Source organism: Bidens hawaiensis, unplaced genomic scaffold, assembly GCF_021521415.1.
Source record: "Bidens hawaiensis isolate Kalapana, Puna unplaced genomic scaffold, B.hawaiensis_p1.1 tig00002380_1, whole genome shotgun sequence".
Taxonomy (NCBI): Eukaryota; Viridiplantae; Streptophyta; class Magnoliopsida; order Asterales; family Asteraceae; genus Bidens; species Bidens hawaiensis.
The window spans coordinates 2,943,056-2,958,521 of record NW_027491129.1 but is presented as its reverse complement, the minus strand read 5'-3'; the positions used below and the strand labels follow the sequence as shown (position 1 = coordinate 2,958,521).

The 15,466-nt window shown below is 40.0% G+C and overlaps 1 protein-coding gene across 1 annotated transcript; it reads right to left on the bottom strand.

Annotated features, from left to right (window-relative positions):
* Window positions 1-1,453: 1,453 nt before the first annotated feature.
* LOC143619052 (putative linoleate 9S-lipoxygenase 5) lies at window positions 1,454-6,280 on the bottom strand. Its single transcript, XM_077091080.1, has 9 exons — window positions 6,103-6,280; window positions 5,573-5,835; window positions 5,165-5,402; window positions 4,354-4,761; window positions 4,037-4,122; window positions 3,795-3,902; window positions 3,398-3,705; window positions 2,932-3,195; window positions 1,454-2,357 (listed from the first exon to the last, which is right to left on the bottom strand). Exons 1-9 carry the CDS (start codon window positions 6,266-6,268, stop codon window positions 1,604-1,606), a joined length of 2,595 nt encoding a protein of 864 aa, XP_076947195.1. The 5' UTR covers window positions 6,269-6,280; the 3' UTR covers window positions 1,454-1,603.
* Window positions 6,281-15,466: the final 9,186 nt, after the last annotated feature.

Below are 15,466 nucleotides of genomic sequence, written 5' to 3'. Positions count from 1 at the left end.
CAGGTTTTAGTTTCTTTAAATTGATCTTTTCGGTTTCGATTACTTTGATTTGGTTTTCTATTTCGTTTTCGTAGATATTTTCGAATTCGGATCATCTTGGGGGTTTTTATTTGAACGGGGGCAAATAAGAAAACATTTTAGTTTTTTTTTTACTTTATTTGTTTTTTATTTACATTTTGATGTATGATTTTTTTTTTTGAAATTTTTGTCTTGGTAAAATCCCTTAAAAAATAATAAACAAATCATAACTCAAAAACAAAAATAAAATAAAGTAAATGTTTCCTCTGTTTTTCTCGTTCGGAAAAAAACACCAGACCTGAACCCGTTTTGACTGTTCCGACTCGAACCAAAACAACTCTTTTTTAATTGATTCATTCCGACACTAACCCGTTCCGACTCATGACCCGTTTCGACCCAACCCAACCATTTGCCACCCCTAGACTTCCGAGTACAAGATATACACACTAGGACATGTAGGGAGTTTTTTATATTCACCAAGTCTTACTCTAAGTACTTATGGTTAGTATCGAGTGCAAATTTAAGTCACCAGTATTTTTATGGTCTCAAGTCTATCCAAAGTTTTGAGGATATGGCTAAATCTATGTACTCGTGAACACTTGTTCACGGGTACATATCCTATGTGTTCGTAGTATCCATATTTTGCTAAGTACGAGTGTTTGTGATGAATTTAAGAGTTCGAGAAGAAACTTGTGCTCGATATGAATTATACCAAGTATGATAAGTGTTCGTGAAGAACAATAAAGTGTTCGAAGACCTTCCAGCCCAATACATGTGTTCGTGAAGACTCCTATGTGTACTTGTCAGCCCAATCATTGGTATGTTGGTGGAATACGTAAGGGTCGTGAGCCTTTGAATGCATACGGTATGTCCTCAGATTTATTCTTCTTCTTTGAAGTGCTTTTTAAGCTTGTTATAAGCTTGACACATGTAAAACATTAAAGTAACAAACATCAACATATTCTAGCCATTTTCACAGCTAAACAACATCAAAGGTCCCAACCCAAACCCATGCCGAGCTGAAACACAAATTGATCCGTAAACCGATCCAACCCGAAACCCGTTCCGAGTACCCGAACCGAAACCTCCTTCGACCCAAACCTCTTTTAACCCAAACTAAATTAAACATTTAACACTTTTTTGAACTTTCATTTGAAATTAGAGCGATTTGTGAATTATATAATGAACATGTGATTTGATTGGAATTAGTTTCAGATTCCAATTCCTTTCACACCCATAAGAACACACTTTGTCAAAGGATTTAAATTCCAGTTCCTCTAATTCCATGAAACGAATACACTTGATATACTTAAAAAGACACATTTGCACAGGTCCATTTGAAATGCCATACTCCTCATGATAGATTCAAAGCTTATAGGTAACAGAAACAAACTGGTTTCTTGAAATAAACTATTATTACACAAACCGCGAAAACAAAAACAGAAAAACACAATTTATTGTTCTATAATACAAATTACATCATGCTCCATCACTTTCATTTAAAGAAGCATGAAAAAAAATAGGATTCAAACCTACAAACATATAACAATACTATATCAAACACAACATTATATCAGCAAATCCCTTATATAGAGACACTATTCGGTATGCCGCGACCGGTAAGACCAACCTCACTGCTCGGATACAACAAAGTGTATGGCATTTGTGCCGGTCCAGTCCTATTTATCAACCTCTCATCTCGATTCATCTCATCAATCTTCCTTTCGATCCTCCTCAAATTCGCCCCAAAACGTTCAAACGCTTCCAATGCATCTTTATCAGCGGTCCATTCGGGTGTATCTCTTTCCCCAAGGTACAACTCATCTTTTGAATGCCTTGACAAAACCTCAATCAATGAGATCCCAAGAATACTTTGAAGCTGAGGAGTCACAGTTTTTAAAAACGCCTTTTCTTGGTCAGTCTCAAGTTCATCATATTCTGTGGTCCCGGGTTCAGGTAAGAGCCTCCGGCTCATTGCAGGCCGGTTAGGCAGGTACCCACCATATGGGTACTGACCAAAGTTCACGGCTGCATGGAGTGCAGAAGCCACCCATATGATGATGGTGCATGATTGTATGAGTTCATCGCGGGTCCACATTTTAGGCCACCACGATTTGTTTTGCAAATCACCGTGACCTTTGGTTCGGACCTCGTGCCACCAGTTTTTGAGCTCAGTGTCGTTTTGTATGTCTTCATTGGTTTTGTAGTAGATGCAAACGTATTCGTGCACCCATGACTTAATTGCAGACCATATTTCAAGCCCGTCAACTGCGAATGGGTAGTCTTCTATGATGAGACGAACACCATGAGGCAAGGTTGAATCCGGTACAGCCATTCCTCTAATCAATAATATTTATAAGATTTATTAATACTTTTGTACAGACATCAAATGTGCAGTTAGTAAAGTAAGGGTTTACATTTTAATTATTATTTCTAATAGGTTTAGTTAGTAATTAATGTTAAACGAGAGGGCTTTTATTAATCGTGTTCGTGTGTTTAGAACATGAACATGTTCGTGTTCGTTAACAGTATAAACGAAGAGTTCATGAACATAGACGGATGAACATAACTGAACATGTATGATGTATGAACCTAAAAATGCGTCGGTCTTAAGAAGTTACTCAAACTAAACTAAAGTTGCAATTGGCCAAAAGTAAACGAGTAAACGAATGACCATAAAACGGACGAACAAGGCATGTGTTCATGTCTGTTCTTTTGACTAAATGAACAAACAATATTACATGTTTGTTTTGTTTATAAAATAAACGAACATAAGCAAACTTCAATTACTCTGCATGCCTAGTTGCTTCGCACACAAACACGCCGGTTCAATTGTACAATTCAATTATCAAACAAGTTCGGGAATCAAAATAGTCGACGGATAAGATGAAAAGGTAGAAAATGACGGTGTACCTGTCGATTAGATCAGCAGGGAGTGCTTGTTTTGTGAAATCCCACTTTTTGTACATGTTGCATGACATGGGCAACGAGTATTTGTCTGGAAAAACAGTTTTCTCGAGAAGCCCACCGGCACTGATGAGTGTTTGGCGTGATAAGGCGTTGATGTTCATCGTGTCACGAAAGTGAGGATGCAAAAGCTTGTGAATCGGATGTAGAACGCTTAGCTGTCTATGTGTCGCAATTATGAATGGTTCTATCGTAGCATGAGTATGCAGCCTGCATATTAACTTAGCTCGTTACTTAACAATTTAAAAGGGGCAATTTTGACTCATTTAAGCATTTAGACATTTATATATTGTAAAAGAAAATTAGTATAATAAGAATGAGGAAATGCATATGTAATTAATAGTTTACCCTACTAATATTAACACCTAAGAGTTGAAATGGGTTTTTATTAACATTTTAAATAAGTTCTTACCAGTGGCAAACAAGTTGATGGTAGCCAGAATCGTTTACATTCGCATAAGCTTTAGCCAGTAGCAGCCATATGGTGCCTTCTATACCATCAGATGCTGGTGTGTGAACCGTGCTGATGGCTCCGGCTTCATCACCATCTGGATGTGGCAAGCTCAACTCGATGGCTATTGGTTTCAGTGTACCGTTTTTATACAAAAATAAAATGGTCCGCGTGGCATAGGTTTTGGTGGGAGTTTCATTTATGCCTCTAAGATATGGCATCAATGGATCATGATGATCTAGTATAAACAGTCTGTTGCTCCTCATTGCCTGAGAGTATTAGGCCAATGAATATGCGTATATATATTGACTTTGGAACAAAACGGGGCGATTTAAATATTTGAGATGATAATCGTTACCTCCCATACGCTAAGTCCATCCATTTGATCTTTTATGTGATCTTCGGTTATTGTACTGTTTTGGTTCCCGAATTCTGTGGGGTCTAACTCGCTGGTTGGAGGGAATTCCTACAAGTAACAAAAATGCATTTTTCGATGACTTTAGCTATGAATTTTGTAAATACGCATAACTAAATTGTATTTATAACAGTTTAAGAGGCATTTTATAAATATCATATAATGCATCAGATGATGAAATTTACTTGGAGGCGTCGGATCACAACAGGGCAAATTCCCGCCAACAATTCTCGTCCAAATTCTTCGTCAGTTCTCCATGCAGATCTATCCACTGTTCAAACAAAGAACCAACAAAAAAATAAAAAAAAAATATTTTAATAAATTTCTATTATCTTTCATATAGAAAGCGTCGAAATATATTATTATTTAGAGTTTATTAGCATGAGCCCATGGGCACTCTTTAGGTTTCCATGATCTTTATATATTGTAACTTGTAAGACAACCTTCAGTAACCCGATATCAATTCAGTATTTACAGAAGGTAGTTGTTTCTTTTAGAATACCTTTGATTACTTGTGGGACCGGGAATTTTGCCAAGTGCTCACCATCAGAACGAAAGAGCTCCCTAAAGAACTCGGGCATTTTCTCCTTAACACTTTCTAGGAAATTGAATTTTGGTACTTCAAGGCCTCCATGATAGAGGTTAAGTACATCATCAAATGAAGAAAACTCGTTAAATTTGTTGCTCGATACACTCTTAAACTTGTGATGTACAGCGTTTTCAATTGCGCCCACAATTTCATCTGAAATTTTGTCCAATACAGACTCAAAACCAGGAAGTAACCCTTGAGATACTAATTTTAACCCGTAAGCATAAACATCTTGCATCTTCAAGTCACTGAATCTTTCATCCCTCGGAACATAAATCTGCAAACTTTGCAGAATACCAATTCGGCTTTCCATATTCGAATCTATAGACAAAAAAAACAGAAACATTTAGTTGCCAGAATACATAGTAATTTGGAAATTGCCTTTCAAGGTCAAACACAGGATTTTACAAAACATAAGAATGCAATGGGTTTGGTTTGGCCTGTAAATGAACCAAACATTTTGTGAATCATTCGATGGGAAGTTTGTTTATGTTTGCTTATTTAATAAGTGAACGAGCATGAACACGTGTCTTGTCGGTTCACTTATGTTCCCAAACGTTTGTATATACTTCATCACAAAGTTTTTTATATGCTTGATCATGGATAATTTTGCTGTTGCAAAGTTATAAAAAAACTCATAAAAATTTTAATGTATAGAGTAACCTAGTTTGACCTTAAAAGTCAAACTGCATCATATATCTATGAATAATGTAACTATATTGACCTGTAATCACAGAGCGGCCGGTTCTACATCTTCGGGGATATGGACGATCAGTTGACCCTCCAAGAATAGGACGAACAAGTTCAGATCCTTTATCGGGCTGACTTAGATCATTGTACACATCATAGTCGTACACTCGGTCCCATTCTTCACGCTTTCCGGTTCCATCTCCTCTTAATTCCACCAATTCTTCCTCTCTGTAATAACATATTCCCTTGGGTGTTTTACCAGGAAGGTACGTCTGTAACAAAAACATGCATGCTACTTCAGATATCTACGGCTGAAACATGTTTTCAATCATTAAGATTGATTTTGGTCACCTAAGGACCTTCATATCATGGAGTTAGATAAGGTTTTGTCATTTTAAGACGTGACAAATTAAATAAATACTTTAAAAAAAAGGTTGGTTACCTGATTGGAGAAAAACACGCGATAACCTTTGGTGTAATGTTCTTCGTTGTATATCCAAGAGTTGCAAACAAAATGAAGGCGACCGACATTTGGAACATGTGTTAATGTGAGTGTTTTGAGGTAAAATTCTTTACGGTGCCTGTTGATGATCAAAAATGCACCTGGAACACCATCTTCATCATCCCAATCGAATTCTAATTCGAAGGTGGAATCGCCTTTTGTCAAGGGTGTCTCTTTTCCAAGTTTTCCCCTGAATCCCTTGGCTTCAAAATCATAATCATAATCGGCTAGTTCAACAAGTATACAATATGGGCGCGTAGCAACAACATTGTAAATCGATAAAAAGTTAAAAACAAAAAGGTTTGTTGATTTAGAAGACTTGAACCCAAGGTCTGCAAACCTTTGAGTGTTTAAAAGCTTTGATTTTGCCGATGAACCAACGACCTCATTAATGTATCTCAAAAAAAAACCAAAAACAAAATCTAATGGATCAGATTTAGTAATTTTATTTACAACAAACAGGTAGATACCCGCAGTAGATTCAGCACTGATGAGTTGCAGCGAGACTAATTTGCGGCCCAAAAGCTCATCGATGGTGGTCAAAAACGAATGGTTGTTGGTCAAAACCAAAGTCCCTTTGACCTTGTTATCTTCTTCAGTTTTGATTCTCTTCCTCCGATCATCATCGTCGGACATGGCAGATAATAATAGAATTGAATGTGATCCAATGGTGGGTGGGTTTGGTTGTTTGATTGTTTGATCGAGAGGAGGAAGAGAGAAGATACTTATAGAGGAGGAGGAGGAGTTATGACTTGTGAGAATGAAGACGCTTCACTTCCCTCCCTCCCCTCTAATTAATTAATTTAAGCTGAGATTCTATATAATAGTGGGATTAATTTATACACCAATAATAACACTTGATGTAACAATTTTATATATAAGCATATGTTTGTTACAGTATAAGCATTCTCATCTTTATGGAAAGATGAGAATCTATGCAATAAATCTTATCTTACTGTTGTAATATTTATATTGCCTCATCAATTTTGTGTGAATCAAGCTAGCCAAGTCTTAGGTCTTGATTTATACCAAGAATATCAATTTGTTTGAAGCTTTATGTCTAAATCTTCAACTTGACTCGTCAACAACATGGCTGGTAAGTTTCACCAATGTGTTATCTTGTGAAAAAGGTTTTGCTATGTAATCAAAAGCCGAACGTAACTTGTCACGGAAAAATAGCTTGAGGTCTCATTAATGGAACAATGCTAATAAATAATAATGATTTTACTATTATTAATTAGCAGAACAATAACATGAATGGGTTTAAAATAATTATATATAAGAGGCGAGATTTATATTTGAAAAGGAAAAAACAAAACAACCACCAAGACTATCCTCTATATTGAGGGGTATCGATGCCCCTTCACAGTACTACGTTAGCTTCACGTGAGCACCGGGGAGTATCTAAGCTCCAACTGTAACGATTCCGGCAAATTCAGGTATACCCTAGCCGGAATATACCATTTATGTGTTATTTAATACTGAATATATAAATTATAATGTGTTTATACGAGTATATAAGATTCACAAGTATGAATTATACTCGAATGTACAGCTAGTCGTATTGGAATTACGATTAACCGATGAACGATTATTGAAACCCGATCGAATCGGGGATTAAATTATAGATGAAATATATGATGTTTAGTAAGGTTTACGAAGTATTAAGGCTACGGGATAAGTGAATTATTGCACAGAAAAACGATTTCGATTTATTGGTACGTCGGTACGATAAACGAAACCTTTAACATCAAACCAAGCAAGAGAAGATCGATCAAGCCGAAAAAGATGCACAATGACCGACAATATGATGTGTTGAGTCAATAAATGTCATGGTTTAAGTTTTTAAAGTTTTTAAATCGGTTTTATATAAATTTTATTTTTAAGCCGAAAAACGACCGTTTTAGCCTCGTTTTAAGCCGAATTAAGTGTTTAACCGAAAAACGAACTGAACCAGATTATCCACAACATTATCCGGATTACACAATCCAAATGTGTGGCCAAGGTTGGAGATGTGGGCCCCACCCCACACCATACAAGGACCGATCGGTCCATGTGGTGCACACACACATTTCATTTTCTTTTTTTCTAAACTCCCAACTCCACATTTCTCTCCATCCTCCACACATTCAACCAAAAACCCTTGTTTTTTAAGAAGATCCATAAGGTATAAACATGTTATTATGGTTTAATCTTGGTTTTTAATTCCAAAATCTTGAGAAAATGAGGTTTCAAGTGAAAAATGGGTGAAAACCCGAGATGAAACCGATTCTTGCATGATCAAGTGATGTATACAAGTTATACAAGGGATCTTGGTCCAAGAAAGGAGTTAAAAGAGTCAAAAACGAATTTTTACGGTTAAAATCTTTGTTTTGATGTCTTAACCGAAACCATGAAAGAAATGGCTTGATTGTGGGTATAAATTGCTTGGTGTGGTGTTATTGTGCTTGTAGGTGTTATATCTAGTTGCTAGCAAAGGCTAGAAAGCAAGATCTTTGCGATCTAAAGCCAGAAACACAAGGTAGTTCGGTTTTTCGTATGATTTGTGTGATTTGGACAGATTGTGGTAGACTTAGAGTTGGGTCATGAAATTTCACAGAGATGATCTACACATGAAAATATGAGATCTGTGAAAATTTGGTAATTTCTGGATAAAGGATGAATATTTGGTGAATTTAATGCTCGGTTTTGGCGAAAAATGGTGAAAAATAGCTAAACATCATGAATAATTCTGGAAAAATTCAGATAAGCTTTTTATAACATATAAAAGTCACACACAAAATTTCAGGTCCATTGGAGAAGTCTAAGTAGGCTTTTCGGTAAAACGAGTTCTAGGGTTTTCTAGATCGGTTTTGGTGAAAATGGCATGAAAAATGAGTTTTTAGTTCTTTAAAAATTACTGGGAACTATGTGGATGGCAGGAGCCATCCCAGAAAAATTTGGGATTTTTCTAAGGTCGTTTGGTATTTTCGACATATTTGGTGTTTAAATGACGTTTTAAAATAGATAAATAAATGTTAAATATAAAAATTAATTCTGGAAATATTTTTATAAAATTCCTTACTGTCAAAAACTGATTTGTGCAAAATTTCAAGATCCGATACTAAACGGATAATTATTTGTGCTAAACAGAACATAAAAACAAACTTTTAAAGCTTAAAACGCGTAAACCGTCAAAGTTCGCCTAAGCGAGCTGACTGGTGTATAAAAACCCTAAAAATGGACTATTTTCATGAAACTAAGTTAATCAAGTAAAAATAAATCATCAGAAAGTAATTCGGATGATTTGGGTAATTTTACCCGATTTAGCAGTTTCCGGTATACTAAAGACGGAAACGGGCCCCGCGGCCAAACGGGGTGTCTAAACCGAGCTCTAATTTCACCACTTTAATTAAAATACCAGTAACAACTATTTTCGGGTCGTATGTGACCAAACTCATTTTTTTGAAAACATAAAGACGGTTAACCGTGCTAGGCACGCAAAACGAGAAAACAAACTAATGGTAATTTTAACTAAAGAACTCTAAGTGATATCACAATCTAAGTCCTGAGAAGTGTTTCGGGGTTAACATTGTCCCCAGATCGTGTACGGTACGGGGTTAACAGTGTCCCCAGACGTACCGGTTAACACGAATTTAAGTTATATTAATAGAAATTGTGTAGTAACGACTTAGGGATCGTATTACAGATCCGGACCGGTAGCTATGCACGGTATTACATATTTGCTCACAAAAAGGTGAGTTTCACGAGCCCCTTTTTATTGAACTGTTTTAAATATTTTCCCGGGGCGGAAAGCATGTTTTTATCAAAGTGTTTAAGTACATGCCGATCGCATGGAAATGATTGTATTTATATAATGTTTATTGTACGGGAATCGTACGGTAATGTATTAAGATGGTAATTGTCTGAGTTGCTAATATTGTAAGGCCCGAAACAGTGTTCTGGGTTAACAGTGTCCCCAGAGGTTATTAAATGTATTTCTGGGTTAACAGTGTCCCCAGAGGCTATTAAATGTATTTCTGGGTTAACAGTGTCCCCAGAGGTTATTAAATGTATTTCTGGGTTAACAGTGTCCCCAGAGGTTATTAAATGTGATTCTGGGTTAACAGAGTTTTCACTTGTAGGCTCAGCATAATTACATCATTAATTTATGATTATTAAAATGATTTGTCATGGTTTATTTAAATTAGTGAAACCCACCAACTATTCGTAGTTGACCCGTTTTCTTTACATGCTTTCTAGGTACACCCAAATTGGAATGAGTGATACGTGCTTGATGATGTGTGCTATTTTGTGGAAGCTTAAGGGTCTATATTTTGTTTTAAACATGTTAACGTACTATTGGTAAAACTTATGTGATAACGCCTAGTCGGTAACGAAACTCGGAACAATGTAATACGTTTAAATTATTGTAGTGGTGTTTTCTTTATAAGCAATGCTGTTGATATCAGATGTGTCTGTTGCATCCCGTTTACGTTTCCGCTGCGGTTACGGGGTGTTACAGAACTTGGTATCAGAGCCATTGGTTATAAAGAATTAGGATGTCTTTAAAAGATACCTAAAATATAACCAGTAGCTCAAGTGTTATAGGATCTGAATATCAACTAATAATTTATTGTGACAAGGTCTGGATGAACTTGAATGGACAAGTGAGTTATTATGGTCCGGAACATAATAACAGACTTGCCCGCACGAGGGAATTCAGGGGAAGTCACGGGGGACTTTAATAGGTAAAATTGGCAACATATGTGCAAATATATGATAATATAGTTATGTGGTCAAGTTGTATAAGTAAGTGCATATTAATTTGATTATGATTTACACTATGGAAAGAACTACATGTTTGTTAACTTGTGTGCAGGAAAGAATGTCGAGAACTCCTAGTTTGTCGATGGAGGAGGACCCGGAGGAAGTCAGCTCCGGGAACTCTGGGAGCATACGCGTATCATCCAGCTCTGAGCCTAGCGAGGCTAGTCGTAGGAGCTCTGGCCAGTCCTCCCCAGTCAGGATTGCCAGATCCCCTACCCCGCCCGCACCACAGGCCATCCCTGTCCCGCCCGGATTCGGACCCCGCCTCACGGCGCGGATCAGTGTCCCACATGTCCCACCTACCTCGCCCCCACCCAGACCTGCTACCCGCAGGGGCGAGTCCTCCCGCTCCCAGCCCGAGCCTGTGACTCCACCCGTGTGGGGCCTCCCTAGGCAGGAAAGGGATGCGGCGGCATGGCTGCGAGTGCTCACCGAGCAGGTGAATGTGCACTCCGCCGCCTTGACAGTGGGAGTACAGAGGCGGATGTACTTGGGGGACTGCATACTGGACCACCAGTATGCGATTTCGCAGCTGAAGAGGGAGTGCTCATACTCCCAGTGGATGATCGGCCGGATGGAGTCGCGGATCCGGGTTATGCTGGATGTGATGGTGGTGTTGGTGGCTGTTTTGGTGGGGTTGGTATACCACCGTGTTTAGTTGTGTTAGGATGGGAGTAGACAGGAACCGCTTTTTGATACTCTGTGTAAGCAGTTAGTGGTGATGCTAACATAGAGTGAATCTTGGGTAGTTATAATACAACCACTGGCCCTTAGGGGGGTCTCTTTTGGGGTATATCGTTATAGATACTTTTGGGTATCATTCAAGCACTGACCCATTGTGGGTTATGTCGAGATGATGCCGACATAGGCCCTATGTAGGAAAACTTAACTTATGTAATGATGACAGGAAAAGTATGTGAACTGACATGGATGTAATATGTACTAATGTTTGTTAATGAATGGAATGTTTGTTGTGTTTTATGATTGGAACTTGTATTAATTATATGTATTTTCTGATGATGTGTAGAATGGAACCAAAACGATCAGCTCAAATGTCGGAAGTAGATGTGAGCCGTTTGATTGCTCAACAGTTAGAGGCGGCGATACCGGATATAGTATCGCGCATCGCCGCCAGTATTAACAATTCGACCAATCCAACCCCTCCGAGCAATCAAACGACCACCAATAATGACGGGGAACAAAATGTTAATCCTCCACAGAATGATGACACGATTCCGAGTAATGACGCACCGCCTAGGGTGGTCGTTACGGACAGTAATGGCCCTATACCAACTGTAGAGACGAACCGTACTGAACCGATTCCTGCATCCAGGGGATGTTCGATCAAAGACTTTATGTTGTGCAAACCTCTAGAGTTTAGCGGGTCTGAAGGACCAAATGGGGTTAAGTGGATCGAGAAAATAGAATCAGTTGTGAACATCAGCAACTGCCCCGAGGACTGTGTTGTAAAGTACGCCACCTGCACATTCACGGACCATGCCTTGACATGGTGGAACACAATAGTGCAGACCCGGGGTCAGGCGGCGACAAACCGCATGACCTGGACAGAGCTTAAGGCTCTTGTACTGGGGCATTTCTGCCCGAAAAACGAATTGCAGAAATTAGAAAATGAATTGTGGAACCTGGAGATGCAGGGGGCAGACCATTTGGGTTATACGAACCGGTTTAATGACTTGTCGCGATTGGTGCCATGGCTGGTCACCCCAGAGTCGAAGAGGGTTGAGCGTTATATTTGGGGGCTAACTCCCGTTGTAAGGAGTATAGTCAATTCTGGGGGACACCAGACGTATGAGGGTGCGGTGACGCAGGCTGGTATCGTCACATATGATTTCGTAAGGAGCGGTTCACTGAAGGTGGCAGGAGAATACGCTGGGGGAAAGCGGGGTACACATGACCATAGGATCCAGGAAAAGCAGCAAAATAAACGTGCTAGGCCCACTGCCCAAAACTACGCCATGACTAGTTCAGGCGGAAGACAAGAACCGCAGAAGGGAACGTTTCCTAGGTGTGGGAAATGCGGTTACCACCATGGTGGCGTGTGCAAAGAGGTGGTGTGCCACCGGTGTGGCAGGATTGGGCACTACGCACCAAGTTGTAGGACAAACCTGAACAACCTGAACCGACAACCGCAACCTATCCGTGCGCAGCCATTTAGGACCCAACCAGCCCGACAACCAAACCCACAAGGAAATCAAGTGATAACCACCAGCCGTGCTTGCTTTGAATGCGGCAGCACAGAGCACTTCAAGAGAAACTGTCCGAAACTGAACCAGGGAGGAAATGGGCGGCAAACCGCGGGTCAGGCATCGTCGTCCAATCCGGCCCGAGGCCGAGCATTCGTGATGGGGGCGAACGAAGCACGCCAGGACCCCAGTGTAGTGACAGGTACATTCCTCGTCTCTGATCATTACGCTTCTGTATTATTTGATACAGGCACCGATAGGAGTTTTGTTTCCGTTAAATTCCTGTCGATAGCAAACCTTCCAATTGGTGAGACCATAGAACCTTATACCGTAGAAGTCGCTAACGGTAAAACCATGATAGTTAATCGAATAGTTCGGAATTGCCCTTTTATTCTGAACGATCAATCCCTTCCGATTGACTTGTTACCGGTAGAATTGGGTAGTTTTGACGTGATAGTGGGAATGGATTGGTTAGCACGCAACAAAGTAGAAATAAACCGTGAAAAGAAAATCGTCAAGATCCGGGTGTCGGATGACGAAGAGATATTAGTGCAAGGAGAAAATTCAGGCACCATGATACCATTTATATCCCACCTCAAGGTGTTAAAATACATACGCCAAGGATGCGTGGCGTATCTAGCAAGCTTGACGACCACTGATTCTGAGGAGAAACGGGTGGATGATATTCCAGTGGTACGCGAATTTCCACAAGTCTTCCCAGAAGAACTTCCTGGATTACCGCCAACCCGACAGGTCGAATTCAGAATCGACTTATTACCACAAGCTGGTCCTGTTGCTAAGGCGCCCTACCGACTTGCACCATCCGAGATGCAAGAATTATCCAACCAGTTGCAAGAATTGTTGGATAAAGGATTTATACGTCCCAGTTATTCCCCGTGGGGTGCACCTGTACTTTTCGTGAAAAAGAAGGACGGGAGCCTTAGAATGTGCATTGATTACAGGGAATTGAACAAGTTGACAATCAAAAATAGGTATCCTCTCCCCCGAATCGATGACCTGTTCGACCAACTACAAGGTGCGAGCTACTTCTCAAAAATAGATCTTAGATCGGGATACCATCAGGTTAGAATTCAGGAGGAGGATATCCCAAAAACCGCATTCCGGACTCGCTACGGCCATTACGAGTTCTTAGTTATGCCTTTTGGGCTAACAAATGCGCCAGCAGTGTTCATGGATCTCATGAATCGAGTCTGTAAACCCTACCTCGATAAATTCGTTATCGTGTTTATTGACGATATTTTGATATACTCGAAGAGTAAAGAAGAGCACGAGCAACACTTAAGATTAATTTTAGAGCCTCTAAATCAGGAGAAGTTGTATGCAAAATTCTCCAAGTGTAACTTCTGGTTACAAGAAGTGCAATTCCTTGGTCACGTTATAAACCATCAAGGAATACACGTTGATCCAAGTAAGGTTGAAGCAGTTAAGAATTGGCAGGCGCCTAAATCGCCAAAGGAAATCCGCCAATTCTTAGGCTTAGCTGGATATTATCGTCGATTTATAGAGAACTTTTCCAGCATCGCCCAACCTTTAACCCTTCTGACCCAAAAAGATCGAAAGTATGAATGGGGTGAAGAGTAGGAAACGGCGTTTCAAACGCTAAAACAAAGATTGTGCCAAGCGCCGATCTTAAGTCTCCCCGACGGAGACGATGGTTTTGTCGTGTATTGTGACGCATCCCGGAGAGGGTTAGGATGCGTGTTGATGCAAAATAATAAGGTTATAGCCTATGCTTCTCGACAGTTAAAAATACACGAGAAAAATTACACTACTCATGACTTAGAACTGGGAGCAGTTATCTTCGCACTTAAAATCTGGAGACATTATCTCTACGGTACAAAGTGCACCATCTTCACCGATCATAAAAGTTTGCAACACATATTCGATCAGAAAGAACTGAATATGAGGCAACGAAGATGGGTCGAGTTGTTAAGCGACTATGACTGTGACATCCGTTATCACCCCGGCAAGGCTAACGTCGTAGCCGATGCCCTGAGTAGGAAGGATCGGGTTAAGCTATTGCGAGTGCGAGCACTGGAAATGATAGTCCAGTCGAACCTTTCGGACCTGGTTCGAGTCGCTCAACGCGAAGCGTTGAAAGAGGAACAATTGGAAAAAGAGGGACTTTACGGTAACGAGAAGAATTTCGAACAGCGCGTGGACGAAATTCTCTATTTCAAAAATCGGATTTGGATCCCGACCCTCCATGACCTTCGAGAACTAATCATGGACGAAGCGCATAAATCGAAATATTCCATACATCCGGGATCGGATAAGATATACAAGGATGTGAAGGAGTTCTACTGGTGGCCGGGTATGAAAAAGGATATAGCCACATACGTTGGCAAGTGTACGACGTGTGCGAGGGTTAAGGCGGAGCACCAGAAACCCTCGGGGATGTTACAACAACCGGAAATTCCCGAATGGAAATGGGAGCAAATCACGATGGATTTTGTGACACATCTCCCTAAGACGTCCCGTGGACACGATGCAATTTGGGTAATCGTGGATCGACTAACCAAGTCGGCACATTTTATTCCGATTAGAAATAATTATAACACCGAAAGACTTGCGCAGATTTATATAAATGAAATTGTTTCTCGTCATGGGATACCCATCTCAATCATCTCCGATCGAGATAGCCATTTCACCTCCAATCTTTGGCAAGCTGTACAAGAAGCGCTGGGAACGCGTATTGATCTAAGCACAGCTTACCACCCTCAGACCGACGGTCAGTCTGAAAGGACCATCCAAACACTGGAGGATTTGCTTCGTGCATGCGTACTGGATTTTAAGGGAA

What these genes read in the sequence shown, in the direction of transcription:
- LOC143619052 (XM_077091080.1), bottom strand. Translation starts at nt 6,268, where the DNA reads ATGTCCGACGATGATGATCGGAGGAAGAGAATCAAAACTGAAGAAGAT. An exon ending in TTGTGATCCGACGCCTCCAA is followed by an intron (nt 3,903 to 4,036) that starts GTAAATTTCATC and finishes TGTTACTTGTAG; the next exon opens with GAATTCCCTCCAACCAGCGA. An exon ending in ATGGACTTAGCGTATGGGAG is followed by an intron (nt 3,706 to 3,794) that starts GTAACGATTATC and finishes TAATACTCTCAG; the next exon opens with GCAATGAGGAGCAACAGACT.